At 38.6% G+C, this 18,032-nt stretch overlaps 1 protein-coding gene across 1 annotated transcript; it reads left to right on the top strand.

The window, feature by feature from the left end:
* The first annotated feature begins 5,844 nt into the window (after positions 1-5,844).
* dab2 (DAB adaptor protein 2) lies at positions 5,845-17,576 on the top strand. The gene is made up of 15 exons (XM_088435881.1): positions 5,845-6,010; positions 10,018-10,281; positions 11,088-11,227; positions 11,311-11,409; positions 11,620-11,751; positions 11,831-11,914; positions 12,813-12,839; positions 12,932-12,967; positions 13,042-13,104; positions 14,106-14,651; positions 15,862-15,982; positions 16,070-16,654; positions 16,733-16,887; positions 17,116-17,194; positions 17,273-17,576. Exons 2-14 carry the CDS (start codon positions 10,137-10,139, stop codon positions 17,179-17,181), a joined length of 2,199 nt encoding a protein of 732 aa, XP_088292007.1. The 5' UTR covers positions 5,845-6,010; positions 10,018-10,136; the 3' UTR covers positions 17,182-17,194; positions 17,273-17,576.
* The last annotated feature ends 456 nt before the right edge of the window (positions 17,577-18,032 follow it).

The following is an 18,032-nucleotide window of genomic DNA, read 5'->3' as shown; positions in this document are numbered from 1 at the left end:
AATGATTGTCATATTGCAAACGCACTTTTTTTCCCCCATTTAGATTTTAGAATTGGCGATATTGATCGGCGCCTGGGAATCTCCCAAATGGCAGAGATAATGTTTGTTTAAAGAGGCCAGAATGTTTCGTTCTGTATTATTAAACCGCAGGATTGTCATCAGTTTTTTCATCACTCTGTAGTGTCCACTTTTTAAAATATTTCAGCCATTTCAAAGCCAGTACAAACACAAAAAAAAATATTGGAAAAACAAATTATGAGGAAGTACATGTATGCAATTTTGATTCCATGTGGCTCCACTAGATGGCGTCAAACACGCAATATACAGGAACATAGAATGCTCTGATGAGTTTGATTTTATTTTAAAAAAAACAACAACAAACAAAACACAGCATCCGGCTAGCATCCACTAATTGGCTTGCTGCTAATTCCCATGATTGTTATTAAAGTTAAGATAATATTTGATCTTTCTACACTTAAATAAAAATGACAAATGTTATAAAATATATTAGTAATATTGAACATCATGTTTGTGATTAATTTCCTTTCGGAAAGTGATGTTAAAATAAAGTGCGAACTACCTAGCAGCCACTATTTTGCTAGTTGCTAATTCCGCTGTTTGTTATCAGGTTTAAATATTTTTTATGACTTTCCACACTTGGATAAAAATGACAAATGATACAAAATATTAGTACTAAAATTGAAGGTCATATTTGTGATTATTGCATCTCGGAAAGTGATGTTAATGCAAACGCTAACCAGCTAGTAGCTACAACCTTGCTAGCTGCTAATCCCGCTTCTTGTTATCAAGTGCAGCCATTTTTTATGACTTTCTACACTGGATGAAAATGACAAATGTTACAAAATCTTATTGCTAATATTGAACATCATATTTGTGATTAATTTCCTCTCAGAAGGGTTAGGGTTAATCTAAACTGCTAAATAGCTAGCAGCCACTAATTTGCTAGTTGCTAGTACTACTGCTTGACTTCAAGTTAAATTAATTTTATGACTTTTTACACATGGATGAAAATGACAAACATTACAAAACATCAAAATCGGAAAACGATATTAATGTAAACCGCTAACTAGCTAGCAGCTACAAAATTGCTCGATCCTAATCCGGCTGCCTGTTATCATGTTAAATTAATTTTTAAGACTCTCTACACATGGATGAAAATGATGAATGTTTCAAAATATTAGTACTAATATTGAACATCATATTTGTGATGAATTGCCTCAGAAAGAAGGAATAAAACAGCTACTAGCATTGCTAACTGTGAGCATGTCAGTCGTGTGCTGCATTGTTTGCTAGCTTAAAGCTAAGTGGGCTTTCCTAAGGCTAAGCTATATGATTGTGTCATTTTTATTTCTTTTATGCTTAATTTGACGAGAATGACAATGATATTTAAAAAAAAACAAATCGACCTCAATTTCTTTTATGTGAAATCTGAATATGGATCGTAAATGTAGGTCAGCGCGGATGACTTCCCGCTACTGGCGTTGACGTTGGCACTTGACCGTGTCGTTTAATCGTTGAGCGTAACAGCGCAATCAGCCGTCAGCCATTTTCTGCTGACTTAGTAAGTAACGCAGTCCTGCCAGGTTGGCGCGAGGGGCACGTGGGGGTCTTTCCTACGGAGAAAAAGTAAAAAAAGGGGGCTCGGCGGTCACAAATATGTGCTGATGTAACCGCTTTTTACGAGATTTTGCAGTTTGCTCCAAGCAGGAAGCTGGAGGCGAAAGCGAGGTGCTTGGCCAATGTTTCTCCTGACTAGAAAGACTTCCTGTTTTTTGGGGTCTTGGGGGGAGGAGCAATGGAAGTCTAGCGCAAGATATATATTAGGGTTTCTTTAGAAATCATCAGAACAGCCAATAGTACTCACATTTCGCATTTAGGTGGAAGTTTAGATACAGTAGCAAAAGTAGTCGTATTGATTTAACTTAAATACTGAAATAAAAATACTGACGTGAATTTTTATAGTTAATTAGATTCGATAATGTAGCACAATAAAAACTTATCTCCACACAAATTAGTTTACTTCTTTTACATTTATATTGTGCTCATATATATTTTGTATTTTAATCAGGTAGTGTTGGCTTGATTTTTATGCTGTCGAAAGGTGTCAAAATGCTAAATTAGCTAATGATAACAACTAAAATACACTTGTCTATTTTTTTAATAATTGTTTTTTATTGGTTATTTTTGGGTAATCGGGTTATTTTTGGTAAAACTAAAAAGAGACGTCTATAAAATCTTCTCAAGTACAGGAATAAATGAATGTTAATGTAGCTAGCTAAATGACTAGCGAGTCCCATGTAACATCGCTAGCTAGTATTGTTACAGTAAACCATTACATTGATTTTATATGTCATATGTTTAATTTTTAAAATGGATTTTGAAATATAAATGCCACAGCAATATTCGATTTAAATTAAAGAGCTAACTAGCTAGCAGGCACAAATTTACTAGCTGCTGATTGCACGGCTTGTTATCAAATTGTTGACACTTTTCTACACTTAAATGAAAATGGAAAAGTTTACAAAATATTAGGACTAAAATTGGACGTCTTATTTGTGATTAATTGCCTCACAGAAAGTGGCGTTAATTTAAAGCGCCAACCGGCTAGCATCCACTAACTTGCTTGCTGCTATTTCCAATTATTTTTGTCAAAGTTCAACTAAATTTGATGTCTTTCTACACTTGAATGAAAATGACAAATGTTACAAAATATTAGCAATAAAAATTGAACATCTAATTTCTTATATTTACCTTTCCAAAAGTGCTATCAATGTAAAGTGCTAACTAGCTAGCAGCTACAAACTTGCTAGCTGCTAATCCCACTCCTTGTTATCAAGTTAAACATTTATATGACTCGCCACAGTTGGGTGAAAATGACAAATGTTACAAAATATAAGTACGAAAATTGAGCGTCTTATTTGTGATTATTGCCTCTCGGAAAGTGACGTTAATATAAAGAGCTAACTGGCTAGCAGCCACAAACTTGGTAACTGCTAATCTCACTGCTTGTCATCAAGTTCAACAATTTTTTATGACTTTCTACACTTGCATGAAAATGACGAATGTTACCAAATATTAGTAGTAATATTGAACGCCATATTTGTGATGAATTGCCTCTCGGAAAGTGACTCAATGTCTTGTTGTGATTAGTCAAGCCGGTTGCGTAAGGCCTGCCTGGAAAAATGCCCGTCACGGTAATCGTAACTTCTTAGGAGTACCTTTTATTTTATAATCGGCGGTAACAGATTTAAGGCGTGATTTCCGCAATACTACAATCTTTTTCTTTTGAATTTTTTTGGACCAAAATCTGTAATATTCTGGAGAGCATCAGTCAATATGCAAGTCACGAATCCGTCCAGTTTCAAGTCGTGTATAAAAACCGCAAGAAAACAGCTTCTGTCAGCAGAAGACAGGAAGCGACAAGACCAGGAAGGACGTCCTTCCTCTGTCCTTTTCTAAGTCTCATCAAAACCATTGGAAAGCTCCAATCACTGCAAATTTTCAACATTCCTAACGACTGTACGGTCTCGATGACTTTGCACGGATGCGCTTTTCAATAATTCGGTCCGATACTTTCTCCACAAAATGGCAACTGGAGGACGAAACTTGTGGACAGTGCAGCATGTTTTTGTCCAAAAAGAGAGAAGGATTCATCCATTTGGGTCTCATGTTGTCCTAAGAAGACACTAACACAATTTAGAAATGAGCTGCTTTGTGTTCCAATTGATTTCCTCTTCTTTTGAAAAGAAAACTGTATTGTTCGTGTCACGGGATTAAATTAGGTTTCTGTTGAAATCTCAAAAAATAAGTCAGTGGTTTTAAATGGAAAGTTGTGCCGTTCATGTCGAAACTGGAACTACATTTGTCGGGATATCCCTATGCATATTTGAACAAAGAACTCAAGAAGATAGATTGTGTAAGCATCTTTTTATTTATGATTATTTCTGACACAATTTAGCAAAAAAGCCACTTCATTTTCCAATTAATTTGTTCCTAAATTGAAAAGAAAGCTTTACTGTTCTAGTCACAGGAATAAATTAGTTTTGCTGAAACTGTCGGTGGTTTTAAATGGGAAGCTGTGCCATTCATGTCTAAACTTTGGAGCTATACATTTTAAGGGGTATTCATAGGCATATTTTAATCAACGACCCAATCAGATTGTGTAATATTTAACGATACTGCAGATTGTGTAATCTTTTTTTTTTTTAATTTTTGACTGGTCTATTTTGCAAAGAAGTCACTATAACAATTTAGCAAAAAGCCACTTCATGTTCCAATAAATTTGCTCTTAGTTTGAAAAGAAAAATGTATTGTTCCTGTTACGACATCAAAAAGCATTAAATTACTTTTGCTGAAACCCTGTTTAAATCTCACACGTCCCCTCATTTGAGAACTAATGCAAAAGTACCCCAAGTGAACCTGTAAAAGTCCTTATAATATTTTAGGTTCATCCTGACCAAAAGCCCCCGTTTTTTTGCGAGTGGCGGTGCGTCCTGTCCGACTTGTGACAGCGTTGCTATGTGACTACTCTTGCGCAGTTTACAGAAGTGAAAGTCGATGTGGGACTGGAGCAAAGAGTCATACTGACGTTTTCTGTTGGAAAAATGTGGCAATCCCTCGCCTGGCCGTGTTTGTTTTAAACTTAGAAGTCCTTGAAAGTGGGCCACCGTCATTGACGGGAATCAGCAAACATGGCGTGAACGCCAAAACACTTCCTGCGCTTGAAGCCAAGATGGCGGCGATATCAATGCATCGGCTATCTTCTTTTTTGTTTTTTGTCAGCGTGACTTTATTGTTTTTTTTGTTTTCTTTCATCTTGGCACCAGCGGAGCATTTTTTTTCCTCAGTGTTTCACTTTTTTCTTTTGAGGAGGCTGCAAAATCATTTCACAAGTACAAATAAAAATAAATGTCACAAAACTGTACTATGAAGCCTCCACCGTCCGCACAAATTTAGTTGTGTGATTTGTTTTATGTTTTTCATGCAACTTTCATTGTTGAAGAATGATTATAACATCACTGCTAACTTCTGTAAGCCTCTCTATGGAGTTTCGCTTTATATGTTAGCATGAAGCTAATCAATTATTGTCAGATTAAATGTTACAAATCAACATTGAAACTAGACGTCTTCCCAGTCGTTTCTCAAACAAAATAAAGTCTTTCGTTGTCCATTGTTGTTTGTTTGTTTTATTGTTGTGACGTTTTTATGTCCACGTTCACAAGCACAGTACTACAAATATCCAAAGTACCACGACGTGTTTTTTTCTTTCCAACAATGTCTTATTGATAATTAAAAATGGTAATTGAGAAGCACTGCTGTTACGGAAATTACCAAGGTAATTAATTATTCTAGGAACTAGAGTACTAAATTATTCAATTAATGGAAGTAAATAAGTTCCATGGTAATCCTTTCCATTGGATACTCAATAGTCAATAGTATTTGATTAGTTTAGGTACTCAAGTAGTGAAATACTTGATGACTTTATTACTTCATTAGCGAGTACTTTGCTTTTAATCTATAAAGTAATTGATTTCCTTTACTGTTTAATTCATTCTGCACCAGCCATTTTTAGATACGCCTTCTTGGTTTCTCCCTGCAGTGGCTGCTAGTAGCAACAGAGGGCGCTATTGCTTTGTAATGCACAAGTTAAAAAAAAACACACAGGCTTACACGGAAAAATACATATTTTTTCACAGTGACACACATGTATTAGGGGTTGCATTACAAAATAAATAAATAAAAATGTGTTCTTATTTCTTCTTAGCGAGTCTTGCGGGCATTTGCTGCCGGCAGGGACCGCCCACTTCCCCCCAAGAAGCGGCGTTGACTTGCAGGCAAGCAGGAAAGGCTTCAAGTGTGACAAGTTTGCAGCACGGCGAGAGTGCGAGGCGCTCCTGTGCTCCGCTTTCACGGAGAGAAAGAAAAAAAAACCCAACATCTGACCGCCAGCCTCAAGTGGAGCTCCCTTTTGTCCCTGGAACAAAAACGGGTGAGTCCACGTCCGTTTTTCCACCTTTTTATCGTGCACGCGCGCGCGTACTTCCCAACTTTCCATCCAGGAATGTTTGACGTACGCAATCTTGACATTTTACAGGCTTCGATTGAGTTTATTTTTCTTGACTTTCTGGAGTGTTTGTGCTCTACAAGAGATGATAAATCACAGCGGTGGAGGGGGGGGATTTGCGGAGTGTCCAGGCAAGGAGTCTAAAAATGACTTTTCGAGCCCACGCAGCTTGTTCTCCTCCTCCTCCTCCTCCTCATTGTGCACGAGAGGCCCATGTTGGCATGCACGGCCTGCGTTCGTGTGTTTTGTGCTCCGCTTGTGTTTCACCACGTCTCATTCACTCGCACGCTGACTCACTGCTTGATTTCCTCCAGATGTGCACCGCTTCACGCTTCCTGACCCCCCCCCCCCCCCTTTTTTTACAGACCCCGTTGCTTTTGCCTGCGTATTTTGCTGACGTTTGAGGTTGTGACCCAAAGTCCGTTCAAGTGCTGTAATTTAACTGTAATTGGCCAAGAACAGCTGACTTTTTTTTATGTCGACGAGGTCATGTGTTTGGTTTTAGAAGGGAGGGTCAAAAGCAGTTAAAAAAAAAAAAAGTTTAGACAGGTGTTCAATCTACGATCATGCGAAAGCGTTGCAAACTGTTTGGTCTTTTTTTTTTCCAACAAACGCCCTCATATTGTACGACTAATTATCATGGGACTAATTCCATTTCAAGGGTTCAAATGGTTTTGTCGAATTTCGAACAAATACGCTAATTGCAAATGTTATCATCATTATTGCTATTGGGGGTTAAATATGTAACAGGTCATCTATGTATTTTGTTCAGGAAATACGATATTATTGTTTAAACAGAATAAAATATACATACATGTTTGGACTCCTAGGATCAGCTTTCACTAAAAATGGCAAACTAGAATGAATAAATCTAATTCGCCATTTGCCTACATTAATTTGAGTTAACATAATGAACAATTTTGATTTCATTAAGTTTCATCATTAAGTCAAATTACAATTGGGATTTAAATCTGTCACCCCACCCAAGGTCCTCTTTTCATATTTTTTTTCAACAATCACAGTTTTATTGATTAATTTCCATTAAAATTAACAGTATAAAATGTATTATACATCAATGTTTGGTCTCATATATATATGAATATATGAACAGCTGTTTGTCTACTTCCCGTTGAGTTCACAATTTTGATTTCCAGCATCTAAATTCTACCAAAAAAAAGCGAGTGTAAATGAAAATCAGTGTCAATTTATTATTAAGATTCAAATGTTTTTTTTTCCTCCTGAGGTCCTCTTTCTGTGTATTTTTTTTCAGCAAATACAAGCTGCATACAAATAAACAATATAAAATGAATTATACATTAATGTTTGGTCTCATAGGTTACGTTTTTACTAAAATAAAGGCAAATTGGCAAATTAAAACATCTATAGTAAATGTTCAACCAAACCTTGTAACGTCTTCAAACAAAGACCTAATAGCTTAATGCTAACAACATAAAAATATATACACAGGCTAATAATATTCTGGTACATGTTTTTTCATACTGTCAGATAAAACTAGTACAACATCACTATTAATCATAAAACATTTCAAGTTTTTCATTCATTAACCCCTTTGCACACACTTTGCAAACTATAGACAGTGCATATTTTTTCCAAATTTTGTAAACGCTATTAAAGGCATAATAATTAAAGTTATTTATGAATATTTTTTCATAAAAGACCATTGAGTGGTCTCTATCGCCACCTACTGTCCTGAGGTGAAACACGAGTCAACAAAGAATTTTCCGTTTGCTGAGATAGTTTGACCGCCACGCAATGAAATGTTGCAAAAATTGCAGGAAAATCAATGTCATAAATCCTATTAAAATGCATCTCCAAAATTGTAATTATAATGGTTTTATATGGTCCAAAATTTGGACAATGATTACTTTTGTACACACAATCTCGCACGTCCAGCTGCAATCACATAGAAATGTCAGAATCTTCGCATTTTGAAATTTGATGTTTTAATCATTAAAATTTCAGCTGCCTAGTGTTTTTTTTTAGCTAATTTTTATATCTTAGAAATTCACCTCGCGGGCCTGATTAAACCCATTTGCGGGCCACAATCAGCCCGCGAGCCGTATGTTTGACACCCCCGTGTTGCTGTAATAGGTGATGAGCATCAATAGGTGTCAGTGTCACACAGTTTTTTTTTGGGGGGGGGTCATAAAAAAAATCAAGGTTAATCATTCCAGATACTTGCATATTTCTTAGGGACAGCGAACAGAAAGGTGCAAACCTCCTATAAACTTGTGAGCGTTATCTGTCCTTGATTTTATTTAATTTTTTTTAACTGTCTGTTGGCTCAACTCGAATTCCAGGAGCAGATGCTTCGCCAAAAATCACGAGATCTTTTTACACTCTCGGCGGAAGATTAACCTGAGCTAACTGCTCGACCTTTGCCCGCGTTCAACCTTTGCTCGGTCCTGCGTTGCTCGTAGCCTAGCTAAACGTTAGCATTGCGCCCTGGAATGACACTGAGAGGTATGCCGCTTGTTGGGATTGTGTGTGTGTGTGTTTTGTGTTGTTTTGTGTTGATTTTTAGTTGCTTATCTTAACTGTCATCGAGATATGCGTCTATTAATTAAATTTGGAGGATTAGCTTTCGAACTTTCTCTGAAGAAGCGACTTCATCCGGATGTAAACAAATCAATTCATATTTTAGGTTGTTTTTTTTTGTAGTATCAAAATAGAATTTGGACATCAAAGAGTAAAAGCTGGCAAAATTCAATTGTTTTCCGTTGCAAGGCAATTTTCTGCCATGCTCCTTTTGGACAAAATGGAAGTGGTGGTTTCATTCAAAGGACATATGTTGATGGTATTTATTTTGACTGTTGTATGAGGGGGAGGAGCCAAGTTTAGCCTGGATAGTTAGAGGAAGTTACAACAAACCTTGAACTCACTTTTTTTTTTTCTCCTACTCGTTTTACATTTTTGATTTTGAATAATTGGAAAACAAAACATGCAACAATGAAAAAATATTGTCCACTGTAAAAAGAGTCACCTGGTCTTATTCAGCATTTTTTGTCACCTTGGAGGTCACGATGCTTTTATGGGTCACATGCTTGTGCTCCTGTCAAGGTTGTAAAGTTTTAATTGTGTTTGTTAGACGAGCACTAAACTCCAAGAATGTTTCACTTGTCTGCAGGGCTTCCATATTACTTATTTTTAGAGGTGAACAACTTGCTGGTCCCGCCCCCTTTCAGTCATCGTCAGTCCGTCGTTTTTTCAAGCCACTCGAAATTGTAATCGTCCGTCCCTGTGCGTATTTTTGCCCAAACTCCCGCCACCACCGGAGGGTGATATTTGATCATTTTTTAATTTTTTCGCCTTGTCCGTCATTCGTCAGACGCCGGTCTACTTCTGTCTGCACTCACAGTATTTCTTTATAGTTACACTGCAATTGAAACATACTGTCATATACAGTTACACTGCAATTGAAACATAACACTGTGATATAAGTGGAACACGAAAACCAGCCATCTAAGGGGTTTAATCCTAGGCTATAATACAGCATCATGTTTATTATCCCACATTTGTTTTGCATTCCCACAGTGCAATTACGACATTTTTAATTAACCGTTTCTTTTTTTTTTTTTTTTATCATTTCCGTCATTGGCCAGTCCGTCGGCAAAACAGGCTGACGGACAGTCCGTCGGTGCTGATGACGTGCCCATCTCTATTTATTTTAAACAAGCATTCTATCAATAAATCCAATTGAAAAATCGACTAAATGGATAAATATGAAAATATGTGCTGCTTAGGTGCATTATTTTTTTACTTTGAGTGTGTATGGCTTTAGAAGGCGGAGCCTGATCTGGTGAGTGAAATGGGCGCCAGCAAATAAGATAATAGCTGTTTGGCTGTAAATGCACTTCTTTTTTTTAAATGTTTTTTATTAAGGCTTTCTGTGTTTCGATTAATCGTTGCAGATGATCCCTTGAAGCATGCGTGGATGCTAAAAACGCCGCCGCCTGCTGAGCTGCCTTCCGTCAAAGCCACCGATTGACGAACCGTCTTCCAGTGAGACTTGAACGCCCCCTTACACGCTATGTCTACAATGGTGGAGGCCAACGTGCCGGTCGCCGCCGACCCCAATGCGGCGTTGCCACCAGCAGTTGCAAACTCCAACTCGCCTCCTGCCTCACCTGCGACCGCGGCATCCAAGGTCCCGTTTAGGAAAGACAAGAAGAAGGGTGAGATACGCAAGTATATCAGTAAAAAAAAATGTAACAATTATACTCGCTATCCTAATTAGGACGCAACGCAATTTAAGGCACATAGAATAGAAGCTATTGTAGTGGCTGCGGTTGCAGTATGCATCCACTAGATGGAGCTGCGCTAAAGGGAATGTCAACAAAATCAGATAAATCAGTCAAACTTTATTAGTAGATAATCAGAAATTAAGAATAAAGCTGATTTGTGGATTTCACTATCATGGGAAAAAACTAAACTTTTGAATCAAAAACCAAAAAGCTTAAAATTTATCGGTAAATTTATTGATAAAAGTTATCGGCTACTTTAGATCTGAAGTCATGAATTAATTTAATACCTTAAGTACTTGATCACACCTTTAAAGTATTTGATTACTGTGGTAACTTAAGTCAATTACTTCAGTACTTTAGTACTTAATGTAATAGATTAATTTAGAATTTAATTGCATGAAGTAATCAATTCATGTAGTACTTTATTGCCCAAAGTAACAGCTTAATTTATTTAATCACCATTTCAGAACCCCCCCCCCAAAAATAAATAAATAAATAAATAAATAAATGGAAAAAAAATACAGGAAGTACCATAAACTGAATGTATGGTATTAAATAAATAAAAATACAAACTTTAAAATGTCAGTGGAAGTGAATGGGTAAATTTCAGGTTTGCATTTGTATGAAAATGAAATACTAAAAAAAACAAAAAAAAACAACCTCACAGCAAGATAGTAAAATCTGCCTAGCAACTAATGACTACGCAAACACCCAAAAATGCGACTTTTCTCCTTCAGTGCCGGACAAAACCGACGAGTACCTGCTGGCCAGGTTTCGAGGGGACGGCGTGAGGTACAAAGCCAAACTGATCGGAATCGACGATGTTCCCGAAGCCCGAGGGGACAAAATGTGCCAGGACTCCATGATGAAGCTCAAGGTGAGCGCTAGCGCTAGCGCCGCTCCAAACATTTTGTCGCATTTCTCCTCTAAATCTTGAGCATCCCATGCGTTTCCTTCCAGGGGATGGCCGTAGCCGCCCGCTCACAAGGGAAACACAAACAGCGGATTTGGGTCAATATATCCATGTCCGGCATCAAAATCATTGACGAGAAATCAGGAGTGGGTTGGATTTATTTTGCTGACTTTGCTAATTTTACTTCTGTGTCACTTCGGTGCTTCTGCAGTTTTTGGACCAGCCGCCAGGGGGCAACCACCTTTCTATCAACTGTATCTGTTGAAATCTATGGAACTACTATAAATAGAAATGAAATGCTGCTTAGCATATTGTGTGTATAGTTCTCACTTTTTTTTATTTTCCCCCAACTTCAGGTGATCGAGCACGAGCACGTGGTGAACAAGATCTCGTTCATCGCCAGAGACGTGACGGACAACCGGGCCTTCGGTTACGTGTGCGGGGCCGAGGGCCAGCATCAGTTCTTCGCCATCAAGACGGCGCAACAGGTTAGCGAGCGCCGGGTGACGTTTGACGGCCGCCTCGCGCCGCTTTCCTCAACGCGCCGTCGCCTTTGTCGCCTGGCAGGCGGAGCCGCTGGTTTTGGACCTGAAGGATCTCTTTCAAGTTATCTTCAACATGAGGAAGAAAGAGGCGGAGGAATCCCTAAAGGTTAAAAAACTCTTTATTTTATTTTATTTTATTTTATTTTATTTTATTTTATTTTATTTTATTTTATTTTATTTTATTTTATTTTATTTATTATTTATTTATTTTTTAAAATAATTTTATTTTATATTTTTTGAGTCCAGACATGAAATTCTTTGTGTTTTTAAAAAATAATTGTTTATTTTATTTTTTTTCTCAAGTGGTTGTTTAAAAAAAAAAAAAAACATTTTATTTTTATTTTTGTTTTTTTCAAATGGTTTGCTAAAACGATCTTAACATGGTTAAAGAATTAATAATTACGTAAACCATGAATCTAGTACTAAAGTAATTGACTACTTTGGGTATGAACATTACTAAAGCAATTAATTGCGAGTTAAATTGCTAAATAAATGTACGACTTTAGGCAATGAAATAATAAAGTAATTGATTACTTTCAGGGACATTTTTATGTTTTTTTTTTTTTTGGTCCATACATAAAATTCTTTTTTTTAAGGTTTTATTTATTTTTTTTCTCATTTATTTTTTGTTTCTTTTTTTTTCTAATGGTCGGGGTCTGAACATGGCTAACGGATTAAGAAATAAATAAACAATGAATAAGCTACTAAAGCAATTGATGAGTTTGGGTACGCATGAAATTATTAAATTAATAGATTACTTTAGGTAATTAAATAATAACTGATTACTTTAGTACTTAATTACTGACTAATGTGCCTAAAATAAATGATTCTTTTTAAAGAGTGATGTAATCAATTTTTACTCTTGTGTTGCGTTTATTTCTTATAACATCCTGGGTCAAATTGACCCTAGGTTTTTTTTTTTTTTTTGTATTTTTTGTAAACTTTGAATTAAATATTTATATTTTACATTTGGAAAAAAAACAATCAATTGTGTTTCTTGGCAGGGAGAAAATGGCAGCGCTGTTGTTGAGGTGAGCGTTTTTAAAAAGTGTTACCGATTAATCGAATTCCTTTAATTTATCTTTTTTTATTTTTTTTTTTATTTTATTATTATTATTTTTAGAATGGAGGTAACGCTGCACCGGGAAAAAACCCTCAAGTAAGTCAACTTTGCTCTAATTTGTTAGTTTACTGTGCAATTAACTATGATTTTTGTTGTTTATGACTTCACAGGCAGTGGAGCAACTGGACCTGTTTGGGGACATGTCCACCCCTCCGGACATCCGGGCCCCCAATGTGAGCGGGGGGGGCGTTTGGGGGGGGGGGTCCGATAACAAGCCAATCAATAACATTCATTTTAATACTCACAAAAGTTTTTCCTACAGATTGATTTTTGTGTAAACTCAATTCTGAAAAGAACATTTTGTTCTTTTGGTGGTGATCAAATTGTCAAAACAAAACAAAAAAAAAATGGAATTTGTCCTTTTTAGAATTGAGTTGAGCTTCATGTGAAATCATGTAATATTTAAAGCTGCTGCATGAAGAAGAGTTTAAGCTTTTGATATATAGATTTTTTTCAGTTATATTTTCAGTTATACTTTTTTACCTTTATTTTCTGTTAGTTAATTTGATATGGAATTCAAATCAGATTAAAAAGAACTTGATACTTTATCATATCCATATTCCAAACCCGTATAAAAACCAAATACAGTATCTTACCGATATTTGGAGCCGATAATTTCGCAATAGAAAAGATAGTTAAATGAAAATTTGGATCTATATTTTATTTTTTAATCAGTCTAATCAGTTTTATACTTCTTGCATTTTTCATATTTTTTAAACTGACTAACCGGTTTGATATTTTTAGTTTTTCATTATTTATTTTTTTCATTTTTAGTAAAAAGGGAAAAAATTGCATAAAAACCTTTGAATGGGTTTTTCTTTTTTCCCCTTTTAAATTAAATGAAAGGTGAATTTTTTTTCTAGAGTAGAAATAAAATTTAAAAAAATGCTAAAATTTGTCTGACCTTTGCTTGATTTAATCTAAAAAGAAAAAACTCGTAATTTTTGGGTCTGGTACTTTTAAGACTGAACTACAGTTAAATTGCTAATTTGACATTGCGTAGAATGTCGAATATTTCTTTTCAAATTTCAATCATAAAACCGGATTGGAATCTCTCCAAAAATCTCCTTTGCGTGCAGCAGCTTTAAAGGACTGTCTTTTGTGATTGTGTCACGCCATCTTGACCCCGCCCCGTGTTGATCTGACCTCTGCATCTCCCTCTCATGTGAACCAGGACTCTAATGATATTCTCTTACTGGACTTTTCCGCCGAAGTCGACGGCAATCAGAATTGCATAAAGGGAACGCTTTTAACTTCCTGTGCCGCCGACCGCAGGGCGCCGCCCCAGACAGAGAATCCCTTCGGCTCGCCGCCGTTCGGCTACTTTCCGACCCCGGACAGCGACCCTTTCAGAGACGATCCGCTGTCCCAAAGTCCCCGTCCCGACCACGGCCCCGCCGTCTCCGCTAGGACTGCCGTTAGCGAGCCTTTGAACGGAAACCCCGAGCTCCTCGGAAGTCACGCGCTGGGCTTATCCAGCGAGAACGTGATCCTGGCTCTCAGTAACGGCCAGTGGCCACTAGGGGGCGAAATAAGGCACGGCGGAATGATGGACGGCGGCGAGGCCGGATCGACTCTGTCCGCCCAAAACCCCTTTTTTCACTCGAACGCCGGCGACTTTTTGAACGGGGCGAGCCGGCAGGTCGCGAGCAAGGACTCGGTGGTTCTGAACCCGCCCCCCCAGAGCGCGAAGGCCGGACGGGGTCGAAGGACCCGGAAGGTGACCTTGCCGTTTGACGGCGTCGGCTGCATGTTTCATGCCTGAAGGGGGCTGCATGCAGGTCTTGACCGGACGCGCTGGGCCTCCGTGGGAATCGGGACGTTTGGAAATACCTTTGAGCAGTCATTAGATACTCTTGGTGTCCAGTACCAGATGGACGCGTTCCCTCGTTTTTCGCGATTATTGTTAAGCGAATCCCGCAAAGTACGATTCCCCTTTCCGGACGAACGTACGTAAATAGAAAGGCATGTGTCTTTTTTTTTTTGGGCACAACACAAGGCGCATCTGAACACGGGGAGCAGCTGCTAACTCTCCCCTCAGCCTCGATCACTTCACTCCCCCCGCCCCTTCCCCACGATGCAGGTTTCCTTAAAGTAGTAGTTTAGTACCAGGACCTTAACAAGGATATTTAATCAATGCTCAAAGGGCCCAAGGTAGACTGGAGGGTGTCTTTTTGAACGCATGCACCTGTGGCCACAAACTTCCTTTGAGACAATCACGAGTGTCCTCTGTGTCTTTCAATCTTCTAACCTCCTTTCCCTGTTTTCTTTTGCACCCTTACGCCGATTAAGTGGCGGTAAGTGGCAACGCATGCTGGTAACGTAGCATCACGATCGTTTTTAAACAGTCGACTCGGGGTGCAGTCGTGGCACAGAAAATTGGGGGATGTATATTGTTAAGAACTTAGACAACTGTTTTATTACCGATACGTTTCTTCCTGTTCCATTTAATTTGCTTTCGATTTGAAAATGATTGTACTCCTGTCACGGCATCGAATTAGATTTGCTTATTCCTCCAGAAATCCTGTTAAAACCTCATGCACCCACAAAGTATCGTCAAGTACCCCCATTAAAGAACCACTGCATATATATATATATATATATATATATATATATATATATATATATACTCTATAAATTAATTTCCAACTGTCATTTTAATATAATTTCAAATTCAGTACCCTTCAAAATGAAAAATAATTCGCATTTATAAGATTTTACACAAATGCTTTCAGTCTATTGTGGCAAAGACTCCCCTAACTTCCACTAACAACCCAGACTAAACATTGCTTCACAATGGCATGCAATGCTAGCACTTCAACATACTCCCTTCAGATGAATTTGCTGTGTTGATGCACCCCGAGTTGGAAAATATTGAATTTTATGTTGTGTTGAATGTTTTTGGGGGTCTCATGATGTTCCCTCATTAGTCCTCAGCAAGTGACTTGTTTGGATCCGACCTGTTTGCTGCCCCTGATGAGTCGGCAGCTGCCGGCGACATTTTCAACAACACGCAAGCCAACTCAACCCAGTCTTCCATTGCGGCTTTAGGTATCACTAATATATACATATATATAATCTTTTGATGGGAAGAGAGCATTTGAAATCAGCGGTTTATTTTTTTTCCCCTATCTCCAGGAGATCTTCAGTTAGGTCCACCAGCCAGCACCAGCATGCCTCCTACGGGCATGTGGGCAACCTCCACCGTGGCCCCGTCCATGTATGGAGCCCCCGCATCTGCTTACCCTCAGCCGACCGCCTTCGGAGGTCTTCCCATACCCCCCAACGCCTGGGGTCAGCAGATGCCTCCTCAGTTCGGTGCCCCGCATCTCGCCTGGGGCCAACCCGCGCCTCCGGCCGGCGTGTGGGGCCACCCGGCTTCCACTAACCCCTTCCAGCCCGGGCCCTTCTCCGGGCTGGGCGAGCAAGTCCCGTCCCGCCCGCCTCCCCGGCCGCCGGTGCAGGAAGCCCCGCCCAAGGCGGAGAGAAACGCCTTCACCGCTTTGGACCCGCTTGGCGACAAAGAGAAGAAGACCGGGAAGGACATGTTCAAGGACTTCCAGCTGGCCAAGCCGCCCGCCATCCCCGCCCGGAAAGGCGAGCAACCGGCAGCGTCGGAATCGGGGGCTTTCGACCAATACTTCTCCAATAAAGTGGGTGTGGCTCAAGAGGCCGCAGACCACGATGATTTTGACATACATCAAATGTCATCACCAGCCAATGGTAAGCAAGCACAGCACTCAAAAAAAAAAAAAAACTACCCACATCGTCCATCCTTATATGGTCTTCTTTCCTGTACAGATGCCCCGCCCCCGAGTCTAAACGCCCCGGATCTCCTTAATGCTGCCTTCTCCCCAAACAGCTCTGCACCGGGACAAGGTCTCAGTCTAGACAAGTTCGATGAGGCATTTGGAGCCCCCAACGCCACTCCGTTTGGGGTCCCACCTGTCCCAATGGTACAAATTTCTTCCTTGTCCAAATACTTAACGTATGTTGACGTACAAATTTGACCACGGTGGCACTCTTGTTTCCTTTATGTTCTTAAGATAAATTCGTATTGCACTCGTTCACTGATTATATACGTCAAAGATCCATTTTAACAGCGCCGATTCAACCTATTCGTATTTTTTATGTTTGCATTTGTTTCCTTTCATAATCTTAATTTTTCCCTCCCTCAATTGCAGACTGCCCCGGTTGCCCAGAACTCCACGGGTGCTTTTGGAGATCCGTTCGGAAACCCCTTCGCTTGACCTTACTATTGTTGTAAGTCATCATTTCACTTCCTTTCAAAATTTATTTATTTATGTCTATTTTTTAAAATGATTTGTCATGTTTCCCCAGCTACAATGGAGATTCTATGAGGTAACAGCATCTCGGGGACAAACCGCTGCGAGACAATCGAAAACGATGGCCTCGATCCAGCCTTCTTCCACATCGCTGTCTCTGTTATTTGCTCTGTATGATGAATAATTCCCCCTTTTCTCCCCCAAGAGCATTGATCCAACACATGTTACGTCATGATCTGCTGAAGTTAAAAAAAACAAACAAAAAAAACAAACAAAAAAAAACTTTGTATGAGATAAATGTCCGAAGAGGTCCACTGCTAATGTTGTCTGTATTAAAAAAATAAAATGATAAAGCAGCACTGTGCGCATCAGTTTATTATGAAATGAAATCTAGCCGTTGGTGTTTGAAGGAAAAGAAAATGTTAATAATGGTCCGTTTTTACCTTGTTTGTACTTACCAAACATAGAAAGTATGACTGAGCAAGTGGTTGGTTTGGTACTGGAAATGATAGGTTTCACTCCAAAAAAATATCTGACCGATTATTCATGACAAATGATGTGTTTGATCATCTGAAAAGTGCCATAAACCTGAAAATGATTTTGTCTCCAGATGACGTAAAATGGCAGTGACACTATTTTTAGCATTGGAGTTCATTGGCCACAAGTTTGTGCCTGAACTACTTTTTTTTCTGTAAATCTAGGCAATGGTTTATTCAAACCTTTTCTAAGGTTTACTTGAGCTAATTTCCCTTTTTTGTTTTAGTTTTTATTAGTTTACAATATTAGCAGGACTATGAGAATGGAATCGATGCTAG

Source organism: Hippichthys cyanospilos, chromosome 15, assembly GCF_059441005.1.
Source record: "Hippichthys cyanospilos isolate Australia breed blue-spotted pipefish chromosome 15, RoL_Hcya_1.0, whole genome shotgun sequence".
NCBI classification, from domain to species: domain Eukaryota; kingdom Metazoa; phylum Chordata; class Actinopteri; order Syngnathiformes; family Syngnathidae; genus Hippichthys; species Hippichthys cyanospilos.
The sequence above is the reverse complement of the archived record's forward strand: the minus strand, read 5'-3'. Positions and strand labels throughout refer to the sequence as shown.

Coding starts and splice junctions, on each gene's coding strand:
- dab2 (XM_088435881.1), top strand. CDS start 10,137: ATGTCTACAATGGTGGAGGCCAACGTGCCGGTCGCCGCCGACCCCAAT. Junction 15,983..16,069: donor GTCTTCCATTGCGGCTTTAG/GTATCACTAATA, acceptor CCCTATCTCCAG/GAGATCTTCAGTTAGGTCCA. Junction 16,655..16,732: donor AATGTCATCACCAGCCAATG/GTAAGCAAGCAC, acceptor TTTCCTGTACAG/ATGCCCCGCCCCCGAGTCTA.